This window comes from Microtus ochrogaster, unplaced genomic scaffold (assembly GCF_000317375.1).
Source record: "Microtus ochrogaster isolate Prairie Vole_2 unplaced genomic scaffold, MicOch1.0 UNK1, whole genome shotgun sequence".
NCBI lineage: Eukaryota > Metazoa > Chordata > Mammalia > Rodentia > Cricetidae > Microtus > Microtus ochrogaster.
In genome coordinates this window covers 30,241,610-30,254,695 of record NW_004949099.1, presented here as the reverse complement: position 1 = coordinate 30,254,695, position 13,086 = coordinate 30,241,610, and the positions used below count along the sequence as shown (strand labels likewise).

Here is a 13,086-nt window from a genome sequence, read left to right as displayed (position 1 = left end):
GAGGGATTCTGGACCAACTTTATCAACAAGGAGATATGAGGCAATAAAGAAAGAAGCAACCAATGGCACTGCTTTTTCCAAGTCAGCAGACACCAATTCAAATATTAGATGTGTATATAAAACTGTGGCTGGAACAGGAGACCATCTGAGATAACCTCAAAAGAGGAATCTCTTAATAACTGTTATAACTAGGATTGAATATTTTTGATATTTTTCCAAAATTAAAAAAAGTATGATTTGCTTTGAGAAGATACAACCTATTTTGGACAAAATACTTAACTGTGCCTGTTTGCTTCAAAGAAATTTTAGGAGGTTTTGAGTGATGAGGCTGGGAGCCTCAGCTGAGGGTAGGCACAACCAAGATACACTGCATACATGAACTTGTCAAAGAATACATAAAACGTATCTTTAAAACACACACACACACAATTTAGGAAGTAGTTAATTTAAGCTTGAAATGGCAAAATATCAAGAGTGGCTTTTTTTAATATAGGAAAAAATAAACCTGAAAACAGTAAAAATTATCATGGGACAGGTCATCCTGGGTCCTGTTGCCTACTTGGACACCCATTAAGATTTCAGAGACAAGGGAGATTGGAACGAAAAGGAAAACTCACTGAAATAGAAAGAAAACTTGCAAACGTTCATTCTGAGTCCACAAAGGACATCCTTTGCAATAGCTGTCCTAGTAGGCAGGAACTGCTTGGAATCCCAGAAAAGAGGGCCCAGGCCACAGTAAGCAGGAAAAACCACGGAAGTGAGGTTGGCGTAGTATATGTAGAGCATTGTGGGGAAAGTACCAAGGCTACTGGGCAGCAACAAGACATAGCACATGATTAGGGACTGGGAGTCTGGTGTGATTAGTATTTAATGATCAGTGGTGGAAGAAAAAGCAGATGCACAATCAGGAAACTGGAGGAAGGTAGAAGGGAAGAAGGGCTAAATGAAGGATGGCAAGTCTCCTTCAAGCGAGAGGTGAGGCTGGACCACACCAAGTTAGCAGACTGGTCTAGAAAGCAATAGTCAGGTTGGTCTGGTTAAAAGAAAACAAACAAACAGAAGACAGTTGGATCACCTTGTTTGCACTGTGCAAGGTATCTGCCTGGGCTGGAAGATCGAAACTCACGCCAGCCTCCTCACGCCCAGGAAGAGTGGGCACACTTTCTGGGTCATGGCTCCTTCCAGGTTCAGATGAAGGAAAAGCTAATTCACATGAAACAGGCTTTGTTCCTGGGATCTGCAGAGCCGCTGTGGGCAGCAAGGCTGCTGGGTTAATTGCTAAATTTGCCTAAAGAAGAAAAATGGAACTCAGTTTTTGTTCTTAAACACAGGAGCAGTTTACGATTTCTGTGACACACGATGTTTGTGTTGCACACAGGTAGAATACAAGAGAATATAAATGTAGGAAAATCACCTGATCCAGGCTCAATGGGACACACTTGTGCCCATCACTGGGATCAAAAGACATTAAAGAGCAGCCCATAAGAAGCAACAACTAGGCAAGGGTGGAGGGTATGGTATTGGCAGGGGAAGAGATGAGAGAATGCTTGGTAGCAGCTGAAAAAACTGAAAATCCACAAATTTTATAGATGCCACAGGCAGCAATGAAGACTCCAGATCCAATATAATTACTTGTATTTTCCCGATCCGACTGGATGGCTCTCTGCTTTTAAATGGAGTGAGACCTGAAGAATCCTGTGTGAAATAAATTTAGTTAAAAATCCATTGAGGGAACAGGAAACAAACTCTCTTGGGTTACATTCACATCTGTAAGTAAATCTGTGACAGAGCAAAGCGGTCCCTGTCTGCAGCTCTTTCCTCTGCCCTGGATCCTCACCGCATGCTGCTTGCTACCATTACTTCTCTGGTGCCTCCTCCAGCGTGGAGGAGGGAAGACTATCATATGAAGGCACAAGGAGCAAAGGGAGACACTGATGATGAGCAAGATCAGAGCTGTAGTTTTGTCAGAACCTATCATGATGAGTTACACAGCACAGCAAATACCAAAAAAAAAACACACAAGCTCTCCCACAGCCTGGTACCCAAGTTCTAAACACAAAAGCATCTGAATTCCAGATGAGTTAAGAGATAGGCTAACCAAGTGCCTCATTTTCCAAGTGCAGACACTGGGGCCTCAGTGAAATTCCCAGAGACAACTGCAATTGTCTGGCTCCCTTTGTGGAGAAGCCCTACATCATACAGGGAGGACTCCTTCCTAGAAATGAAGTTTACAACAACTATCTTGGAGCAGTGACTCTGAGCAGAAACCAAGAAACCAGATGTTACTTGTATTAATTAGAATGTAACTCTAGCTGGGCAGTAGTAGCACATGCCTTTAATCCTAGCACTTTGGAGACAGAGACAGGTGGATCTCTGTGAGTTCAAGGCCAGCCTGGTCTACAAAGTGAGTTCCAGGACAAGCTCCAAAAAGCTACATAGAAAAACCCTGTCTTGAAAAACAATATATACGTGTGTGTGTGTGTGTGTGTGTGCGTGTGTGCGAGAGAGAGAGAGAGAGAGAGAGAGAGAGAGAGAGAATATTATGTATATAAATATATCCACATAATTCTATTCCGGTGAAGGTCAGAGGGAGAAATAGAGGTACCAGGGAAAAACAATCTTTTATTCTATCTTAACATCAAATTGGAAATTGAATTTGGCATTTGGTCTAAACACAATGATTAAATACAGAATCACGGGTTTCTCCCTGTGGAAAAAGTGGGGTATAAAGGATATAGTGAAAGGGAGGGTGCTGGTTGCTATTTTTTCCAAGGATTCTGAGTAACCCTAGTCTATACCAGGAACTGTCTGAGAGGGATGAGGTAAGAGCTGAATGCCCTCAAACAAAGTTCTAACCTGTGGTGTTTCTGCTTTCCATAAGCTTTTCTCTTTGCTACCTTGAGCAGACTCAGGAGGTTTCTCGCTCTTTAAAGAAACAGGGTGGTCTTTTTTCAGTACTCCCTTTTTTTCTGGTACCTTCAAAAGAAAAAGACACCAAAGTCTATCATGTATCTTCAAAACTGTAAACAGTAATGAAAAGAGGAACTTGGCCTCTGGGTTTTGAAAGTACATTAACCGGTTCATAGGTAGCATTTCAGAGATAGCATCCTAAGCCCTGGGGTTTTTCTAGGGCCGAGATGCTGCTCAGTGGCAGAAGGATGGCCTGGCATGCACAGCTCTAGAGGGAAAAAAAAAGATTGTGACTTACACAGGAATCCCTTCTGCAATAAAAAGGAAAAATCATACAAAACCAAGTATAGCAGGGGAATATACACACAGGCTAAAACTCAGATTTAAAGTTTTGCATCTGAAAGACACAAAAATGTAGTCCGTATTACATGCAAGGGTCCTTCAACAAACTTTTTAAAAAACAAAACAAGCCGGGCGATGGTGGCGCACGCCTTTAATCCCAGCACTCGGGAGGCAGAGGCAGGCGGATCTCTGTGAGTTCGAGGCCAGCCTGGTCTACAGAGGGAGTTCCAGGACAGGCTCCAAAGCTACAGAGAAACCCTGTCTCGAAAACCCAAAAAAAAAAAAAACAAAACAAAACAAAAAACAAGGCTACAGCACAATCAGAGACTCTGAAAGCACATCCTACAGACACACTGCTCCGTATATTATCTGTCATTCGTTTACAGAAAATTCTCTGGGAATTTTCTTTCATCTCTAACTGAGCATTTGTTTCCTATCCTCCCCAAGCCTGAGAATAAAAAGCTGGTACCACAGGCTGAGTCTTGGCAGAGCTGAAAAGATCATCATCTTCATCGTCACCAAAGAGGCTTCCACCATGTGGCACTGACAGCTGAAAAAAAAATGACACCCCAATTACACATCCAAAAGGAAAGCAATTTGCCTACACCTGTGAGCCACATAATCTCCAACACAGTGGGAATCAGTAGCTACGAACCCTGGTTTTTTTGGTGCCAGCAAAAAGATCAACATCTGGGTCATTGTCCTTTTGCAGCTTGTGGCTGAAAAGCAGCTCTTCATCCTGGAAGACGCCTGTACTCTTGGGGCGGCCAGATGTTTTGAGACCCTGGGCAAAAGACAAGATCAAAAACGAACACAATGAAGATGTCCCCTGGTAAAAGTCTGACTACAGCCTTACATGTCAATCAGCAGGGGGAAAATGAACAGAAGACTATATAACTACCCAAAATAGTGGTTACAAATGAATTATCAAAAATAGTGGTGAATAAATTTGTAAACACAGCATATGCACAAACTTTCCTATAGTACCTAAACTTTTCGTTACCTCCACCCCACCCACCCCACCCCTGCCAAGAAAATAAATAAATAACCCAATCCTAATCCATAATAACTGAAGAGGCCGCACTCTGGGGGGGGGGGGTAAAGTCAAACTACACTGAATTCTCCATCTCATTTATGAAGGGGAGAACAATGTAGAAATTGCTATGAACAATTTATTTGGCTTGGTATTAAAAGGAGGAGGGCTGGGGAGATGGTTCACTGGGCAAAGTGTTTACAGCACAGCATGAAGACCTAAGCCCCACCATCCCATCACCCACATAAAAAACCTGGGCTTTGTGGTACATATCTATAGCCCCAGAACTGGGGGCAGGACAGAGGGGTGAAGAACAAGGAAGAACTCCTGAACAATTAATGAGAAACTCTGTCTCAAATAATATGGAAAGCCATTGCAAGAGAGGACAACACCCAGTGCCAACCTCTGGTCTCTACACACTAGCACATAAACATGGATGTCCTCCTGCACACACAACCACATACAGAGAACACTAAAACCAATGCAGCCAACAACCTAGGTGTGCTAGCTGGTTTTTGCATGTCAACTTGACATAAACTAGAGTCATCAGAGAAGAAGGAGCCTCAGTTGAGGTAATGCCTCCATGAGATCCAGATATAAGGCATTTTCTCAGTCATTGATCAAAGAGGGAAGGCCCAGCCCATTGTGGGTGGTATTGTCCCTGGGTAGGTGGTCCTGGGTTCAGGACCCAGAAAGCAGATTGAGAAAGTCATAGGAAGCTAGCCAGTAAGCAGCACCCCTCCATGGCCTCTACATCGCTCCTACCTCCAGGATCCTGCCCTGTTTGAGTTCCTGTCCTGACTTCCTTCAATGAAGAACAGCAATTCTAATAAATGCTTTCCTCTCCAACTTGCTCTTTGGTTATGGTGTTTCATCTCAGCAGTAGAAATCCTAAGACACTAGGTTTTATAATTTGTTCAAAATCAACGGTCTTTTTTTCAGCATATTTTTAGTTGTGAAGCCATCAGAATCTAAAAATACACTTGTATCTTACCCACCCCTCATAAAAAGTCAAGAAATTAGTGGTCATTCATGCTGACTGTCCACCCTCTCCTCTCAGCCCCAAACTATCTCTTCACACATATAGTGTACACACAAGCACACATCTATGGGTAGAAGCCAAGGTTAAGATCATGTGTCCTCTTCAGTCACTGTGCACCTTCCTCAAGACAGTCTCTCACTGCACCTGGAGCCAGCTTCACACGACAGACTGGCCAGCACGTAAAGGGTACAGCCTGTTCTCTCCTTCCACCTTCACATGTGCTGCAAGCGCCTGTTCTCAGCAAGCCCTCTCACCGACCCCTAGACTACAGTTTTGTACGTGTAAGTCTTGTAATGCTTTCAGTAAGTACTCCTAAGTATTTTAACATTGTGTTGATTCTGTAAATGGAATTTCTTAATTTTATTTTCACAAAAAACTATATAAAACTATAATATATTGATATACTGACTTTATACCCTGCAAATGTTGCTTAGATATTCTATAGTTTTTAGGACTTCCTGTTATCTGACATAGACAGCTTCTAAGCTGGTACTCATCTAGAGCTAGAACGGCAAGAGGGAGAACCTGATTGCAATCAATCCTAAGGGGAAAGTTTTCTGTCTCTAGCCTTAAGAATGTCAACTGTGTGTTTTCATAGATGCTCTGACCAAACTGAGGACAATTCCTTTTACATTTAATTTGATAAGTGCTCTTTTGGTTTTGCTTTTTCAATGATGAAAGGGCTTGGACTATTTCAAATACTCTTTCTGTATCTATCAAGATGACAATGATGTGCTTTCCATCCTGTACTTTATTAATACAATATATTCCATCGACTGATTTTCATATAGTCAACTGTCCTTGCATTCTTAAGAGAAATCCCACTTATGCTGGGTTTTCCTCTTATTTTTCTATGCTAAGTTTACTATGACTGTGTTGTGCATTCTAACATCTACTTTCAGAAAATATTAGTCTTTAGTTTTAAAATATATCTGGTCGCCGGGCGGTGGTGGCGCACGCCTTTAATCCCAGCACTCGGGAGGCAGAGGCAGGCGGAACTCTGTGAGTTCAAGACCAGCCTGGTCTACAAGAGCTAGTTCCAGGACAGGCTCCAAAACCACAGAGAAACCCTGACTTGAAAAACCAAGTATATATATATCTGGTCTTAGGCTGGAGAGATAGCTCAGTGGTTAAGAGCACTGGCTGCTCTTCCAGAGAACTCAGGCTGGATTCCCAGCACCATGTAGTGTACTTCCAGTTCCTGATGATCCGATGCCTCTTCTAGCTTCTGTGGGTACCAGACACACATGTGATGCATGCAGGCAAAATACTTATATATACAAAATAAAAATTTAAAAAGATATATCTGTCTAGTTTGGGTTCAAAACAATAGCAGCCTTACAGAACAAGGCTACTCTGTTCAGCAGTGAAATTATTGGAATATATGTTGTGTGTCTTTTTAGGACTGGGTTACCTCACTCTGTGTGATATTGTCCAGTTCCATCCATTTCATAAAAATTTCATGATTTTATATTTTGTTACAGATGAATGGCATTCCACTGTATATTTACCACATTTCTATTATTCAGTCATGAGATGAAAGACTTCTAGGTTGCTTCCATTTCTTGGCTACTGTTGAGTAGAGCAGCAATGACCACGGCTGAACAAGCGTCTGTGGAGTAGGATTTCAAGTCCTTGGACATGTGCCAAGGAGTGGTACAGCTGAGGCATATGATAGATCTACTTGAAGTGTAATTCACACTGATTTCCAGAGTAGCTGCACCAATCTGCAGTCCTACCAACAGTGATCAGGGTTCCACTCCCCATATATGCTCTAGCATTTGTTGTCAGTTGTTTTCCTGATCTTAGTCATTCTGACTGGGGTAAGATAAATCTCAAAAGTAATGAGATAAATACAGAAGGGGGATGTGAAATGAGAGTAAATAACACTAAGGATGTTTGAAAAGGTCACAGGGAATTACAGTATTTTATAAGGTTACTAAAAATCTACTTGTGTGTATGCATGTTTATATGTATATATAATTTAAATGGAGTTATACACATGGGGTAACAGTGCTCCCAAGCATAGGAAACTTCCCTTCACATTGTTATCAGCAATTTCCAAGAGATACCCCAAATAATAAAGGTTACTGCCATTGTCCTTGATGGCCCCCAAGAACATACTACAGACACAGGACTTGGAGGAAGTGAGCTAGACATGACTTGGAAGCTTCCTTCCCCAAGGATTACCTCTCACAACTACTGGAAGGTGCTATGCAAGCTGTTGATGTGGGATGTCCTTCTGTATATGTGTTGCTTTTATTGACTAATAAATAAAGCTGCTTTGGCCTATGGTGGGACAGAATATAGCCAGGCTGGAAAAGATATAGAAAGAGAGTAGGCAGAGTCAGGGAAGTGCCATGTAGCTGGTGAAGGAGACAGACGCTGGAACTTTACCAGTAGGCCACAACCTTGTGGTAAAACATAAAATAATAGAAATGAGTTGATTCAAGATGTAGGAGCTAGCTAGAAATACACCTGAGTCATTGGCCAAGCAGTATCAAAATTAATACAATTTTTGTGTGATTATTTGGTCTCAGCAGTAGGGAAATGGACAAGCAATCTGTGCCTACAAGCTGCCACAGGAGAAAAATCAACCCGTAGTCCTAACTAGGTATAAACCAAAAAACCACAACAACGGCAGCCCAGTAAGTCCTCCTTAATGGTATAATAGTGGCTCTTGTATTCTAGCTGCAACCAGTAGTTGTCTAATCGGACTTAAGGCAGAGTCAACGATAGAAATGTATGCCTAGTACTGTAAACCTCACACCTGTGGCTAGAAAGATCCTAGATTCTAAAGAGAACCTACTACTGACATTTCCTAAACTAATACAATTTCTAGCTATATTCTCAATACTTATCCTTGTGCCCATAGCTGTGTAACTGTGCAGCAGAGATCATCACAAAGATCCAAAATCAATGGCAGATGAGCAACTACAAAAGAATCCATATGGCCTGCAAAAGCTAACACAGTTCCATACAGCCCTTTAGAGAAAGGGTTTCTGATACCTGATAAACTGATAAAAGGCCCTTCTACCACTGATATTTCTAAAACTGAATGCTAACATAACTGAAGTGCACACATCTGCCCTATCTTCCCTTTCCTACTGCTTACTCTTACAACTAGCCAGTTTTTTCAAGAGCAACAAGGTCTATACGTCTTAGAAGAAGCAAGTGAGATTCTGTGTCCCTCACTAACCTGAGGGACTTAAGGGGCAAGCCACACATGTGCCTGGGAACCAACATCCGAGTGGAGAGATTCGCAGACACTTACACGGGAAACCCAGACTTCCCCAGCCCTTGCAAGGCAGCAGCAGCCCCGTCTGAAAGGGAGTCCCTTCATCTCTGGGCACTCTCACATCTACTGCCCTGCTCACCTTTGCCATTTCCTTCTGTGGCACACAGACACTGCTTTGATCTTCCACTTTATCTTCCTCATCAAACAAACTAAGGACAGTTTTGGTTCTACCTTTGGATCCTTTGTCCAATGGAGATGAAGAAGAAAATAAATCAGAAGGTTCAACTGCTTCCTGATGAGATGCAGTCAAAAGTCCTTCCTACAAACAGAAACAGGAAAAAATTAGTAACTAGAAAGTAAAACCCTACCATGGCCCTCACAAGCTCGCCATTAATTCACTAACTTTCACATTAACATGACTCAGTGCAACACAGCTTATCACATACACTACCATGGGACAAAACACTACAGTCACCAAGGGGCTTGTACAGACAATCTAAAGTTAAAGATGATTTTTCCAATCCTGTTAAGCCAGAGGCCCCTCTTCCTCCTACAAAGAGAAAGGGTAGTTATAACCCTGACGTTGCTTATTTACTAGAAAGAATTTCTAAATAATAATGTCAATAAGTGTCAATCATAAGGAATGGATCCTAATTCCTAGTTTTAATATGTATGTCTTAGATGGAAACTTAACTAGCAAAATCACACATTCAAATTGTAGCCTTACATTGTCCATCTACATAGAACAATTTCTAACATGACACTAAAAGTCCAACATTAGCTCAATACTATCATAACTCAGGCAAGATACCACTGGTCAGAACAAGAAAGAAAAATGGTTTCCAATTAAACACACTATTGACTGTAGAGTGCATCCCAACTTTCAGTGGAGAAGCATGTTTCATTAGGAAAGTAATACCATATAAAGTAATGCTAAGTGCTTATGGATAAAAAAGAAAGCAAACAAACCTAATTCTCAAGGAGTTTACACTTAACTTAGGGACAGGGCAGCATAACAGTTTGAGTCAAGGGTAGAATGGCTGTGACAGAGCAATCAGCCTGTCCACATCAGCCACTAGGAGGGGAGGATTAGAGTGACTCAGGTACATGAGTCTCACTGTCGCTATCAGGAGCTTCTGTGGGAAAGGTAAATGAAACATTCTTCGCACAGGTCCTGGGAGAAACAGCTGAACCTACAGAGTACAGAGAACTAGGAAACACAGGGCACACCACAAACAGAAAGCAACTGTTGACATGAATCCCCAGCTACAGCCAACAGCATTAGCTGAAGGCCTCCAGAAAGAGATAACAAACCTTCAGAACAGAATACTATTCGGAGAAAAACCCATTTCACTTTGCTCTGATTTAGCCAACGTCAACAAGAAGTAAAAGCATGGAAACCCAGCTTCATGAGAGTGACATCTGAACTCAGAAGTGAGGACCATAGAACCAAGGAAAACAGGACATCAGAGAGAAGCAAAGAGAGAAAACGTACAGGGCAAGTCAGCGTGAAGAATGAGATGAGGAGTGGCACTCTGCAGAGAGGCAGAATGCACTGCTACCCAACGTGATGCTAAAGTAAAAGAGGAGCCTTTCATTTCACTGCATATAGGAATTCAGCTAGAAAGTGAACCTAATCGAGGAGTCCCCGAACAGCAAGGGCACAGGCTACCTTCTTACCATACTGAGAGTTTTCTAGTTTTCTTACAAACACATTTATTTACGCAAAAGCATTTTCAGTGTTGGAAAATGTAAGGAGATTGTATGTGTCACAAATGGACTAGAAAACCAAAGAGGCCGCTTACCTTCTCTTCTACTTTAGCCACATCAGCGTGCCCCACCTCTGGGGACTCTTTGGCATTATCAACCTTCACATTCACCGATTTCACACCGGATGTTACCTCATTCTCCTCCTCATCACTGAACAAAGATGGCACCTCAGAGATGCTTTCTTTTTTCTACCAAGAGAAAAGAAAATAACACCCACAATGATTAAAAAATTATGCCTGAATAGCATGGTGATGTATAAAGCCAGCCCAGACCAGTCCATTCAGGCATGTGCTAAGTATAGTGTAGGAAGGGCAGATAGAACAGTAACTGTGGCGTCAATATAGAAGACATTAACAAATAGGATTCCTCCAGACTTAAGACCACAGCACATCAGACTTTGTTACTGCTAGAACAGTAACTGTGGCCTCAAGATGGAAGGCATTAACAAATAGGATTCCTCCAGACTTAAGACCACAGCACTGGGCTGGAGAGATGGCTCAGCGGTTAAGAGCATTGCCTGCTCTTCCAAAGGTCCTGAGTTCAATTCCCAGCAACCACATGATGGCTCACACCATAACCTATAATGAGATCACTATATACATAATAAATAAATTAAAAAAAAACCACAGCACTTCAGACTTTGTTTGTTACTGCTAGAACAGTAACTGTGGCCTCAAGATGGAAGGCATTAACAAATAGGATTCCTCCAGACTTAAGACCACAGCACTTCAGACTTTGTTTGTTACTGCTAGTAATCAGTCTCTTCTCCTCTTACAGTTCACCTGAAGGACAGCACTCAGTAGTTGCAACTCCAAATCTGTGCTCTATGCACTCAGCCACAGCAACCTGTCAACCCACTGTGTCCTTCTCCTTGCTTGCCATTCCTTAAGGTAAATGCCAGCTCTTATGTTGCACACCCTGGGTTCCTCTGTCTTAAGACTATCTTCATGTTTATGGCAAGTCCCAGATGTAAATGTCACCCAGGTTTTCTCTGTTCTCTTCAATATCAGTTGTTTGTCTGAATAAATACACTACTTCACTTGTTACCTACTTTATTCCTTATCTACGTGTCCACTCATCTGAAAGCACCACTCACTAAATGACAAGGCACAGTATTTGACACAGAGCAGCTGCTCAAGTTTGCAAGACCTTCAGCTCAGCTCATCAATCCGTTCTTTGGAAGGCAGGAGTTTAGAGAGTAGGGAACTGAGGATATGTGACCAACCTGGAGTTATCCACAGCCTACAAGAAAGGAATGCCTAGCCAAATTAGGAAGGCTGATGTGGGAAACTATGCAAGGCAATATTAACATAATTGAAAATAATACAAATGAAAATTAGAGTAAAAGGATTTTTAGTTATTATCAGTAAGAGATACTTAAAATGAAAAATGATTTCAACTTGAAATCAAAGATGGGAATTCACAAAAGCAGAAGACAACAGGCAATACTTCAGTGATTAAAGAAGGGGAAAAAAAGCAGAGCACATCAGACCATTAACAATTTAAAGATGAAGTGCCCCCAAAGGCTCAGGAGTGGTGCTATTTGAGAAAGTTCTAGCAACTTTAGGACATAGGGCATTGCTGGAGGAAGGTCACTGAGGATGTGTCCTTGGGAACTAAGTCTTGTCTTCCCATATCCTGTCCCTCTAGCTGTGTTCTATCCACCACTGATTGAGTAGCCTCAATTGCCATGATGTTTGCCTTGGCACTGGTCCAGCTGCAACAGAACCAAGGCCTAAGGACTGACCCTATGAAATCATGAGCCAAAGGAACCTTTCCTCCATTAGTTAAGTGTGTTGTCACAGCAACTCCAAGGCCAGGTTTTGAGATCTGACAAGGTGGCATCTCTACTCACGTAGCACAATCTTACAGGTATTTTCTGGGTCTGGGAAAATGAATACCATTGTTGCAGGAGGAGCAGATGCAGGAGGAAAGCCAAACAGAGAGCTTCCACTGTCAGCATCATCTTCAAAGAGGAGTGACGTTCGCTGAGTCTTCTTTTGGCTATATGAACAAATAGAAGGTCAAATTCAGGAGGAATACAATTTAAAAACAAAAGTACTATTCTTTTTGGCCACATCCACAATACACAACCTCCCATCATTTGTTGACTATGTGCAGTTTAAAGTTGGTGATTTGAGGGGAAGGGTGGGAGGGTGGGAGGAGGGGGAGGGAAATGGGAGGCTGGGAGGAGGTGGAAACTTGTTTTTTTCCTTTTCTCAATAAAAAAAAAAAACAAAAAAAAAATAAAGTTGGTGATTTGAAAAATCTTTGGATAGAAAGACTTCAATCTTACAAACAACAGCCTCTGCCTTTCAGAAGAACCTGATGCACAAGAGCCCAGAGACCTACTCACGAAGCCTTGTCGGTCACTTTCTGCACTGTGCAGCTGCACTAGCTCTTAGATCTGACAGACACATTGCACTCCTGGTAGTCACAAGCACAGAATTCTCCAATTATCACCTTCTCCAACAGATAATGAACCAAGAGTAGCTATGCCTACTTCCAGCTGAGCCACAGAGCACAGAGCCAGAGTCAGTTTTTTCAATGTAACCCTCTTTTCTGCTTTCTACTTTTTGATTCAGAGTAGCTTTACTGGACTATAATTTACATAATAAAATTACCCCCTTTAAAATATACCTTTCGCTGGGCAGTGGTGGTGCACGCCTTTAATCCCAGCACTCGGGAGGCAGAGGCAGGGGGATCTCTGTGAGTTCGAGGCCAGCCTGGTCTACAAGAGCTAGTTCCAGG

The 13,086-nt window shown here is 42.1% G+C and overlaps 1 protein-coding gene across 8 annotated transcripts in view; it reads right to left on the bottom strand.

The window, feature by feature from the left end:
• Positions 1–13,086, bottom strand: part of Washc2c (WASH complex subunit 2C) — a 56,041-nt gene that overhangs the window by 5,802 nt on the left and 37,153 nt on the right. For 6 of the 8 annotated variants that reach the window (XM_013353028.1, XM_013353032.1, XM_013353029.1 and 3 more), the window contains 8 exons: positions 12,237–12,339; positions 10,371–10,523; positions 8,705–8,884; positions 3,908–4,036; positions 3,722–3,802; positions 2,857–2,976; positions 1,633–1,695; positions 1,076–1,288 (listed from right to left, as the gene is read on the bottom strand). In XM_013353028.1, the coding sequence (XP_013208482.1) occupies positions 1,076–1,288; positions 1,633–1,695; positions 2,857–2,976; positions 3,722–3,802; positions 3,908–4,036; positions 8,705–8,884; positions 10,371–10,523; positions 12,237–12,339 (1,042 nt within the window). The remainder of the gene's footprint in view (positions 1–1,075; positions 1,289–1,632; positions 1,696–2,856; positions 2,977–3,721; positions 3,803–3,907; positions 4,037–8,704; positions 8,885–10,370; positions 10,524–12,236; positions 12,340–13,086) is intronic. The other 2 variants (XM_013353033.1, XM_013353035.1) reach the window with 2 other exon arrangements.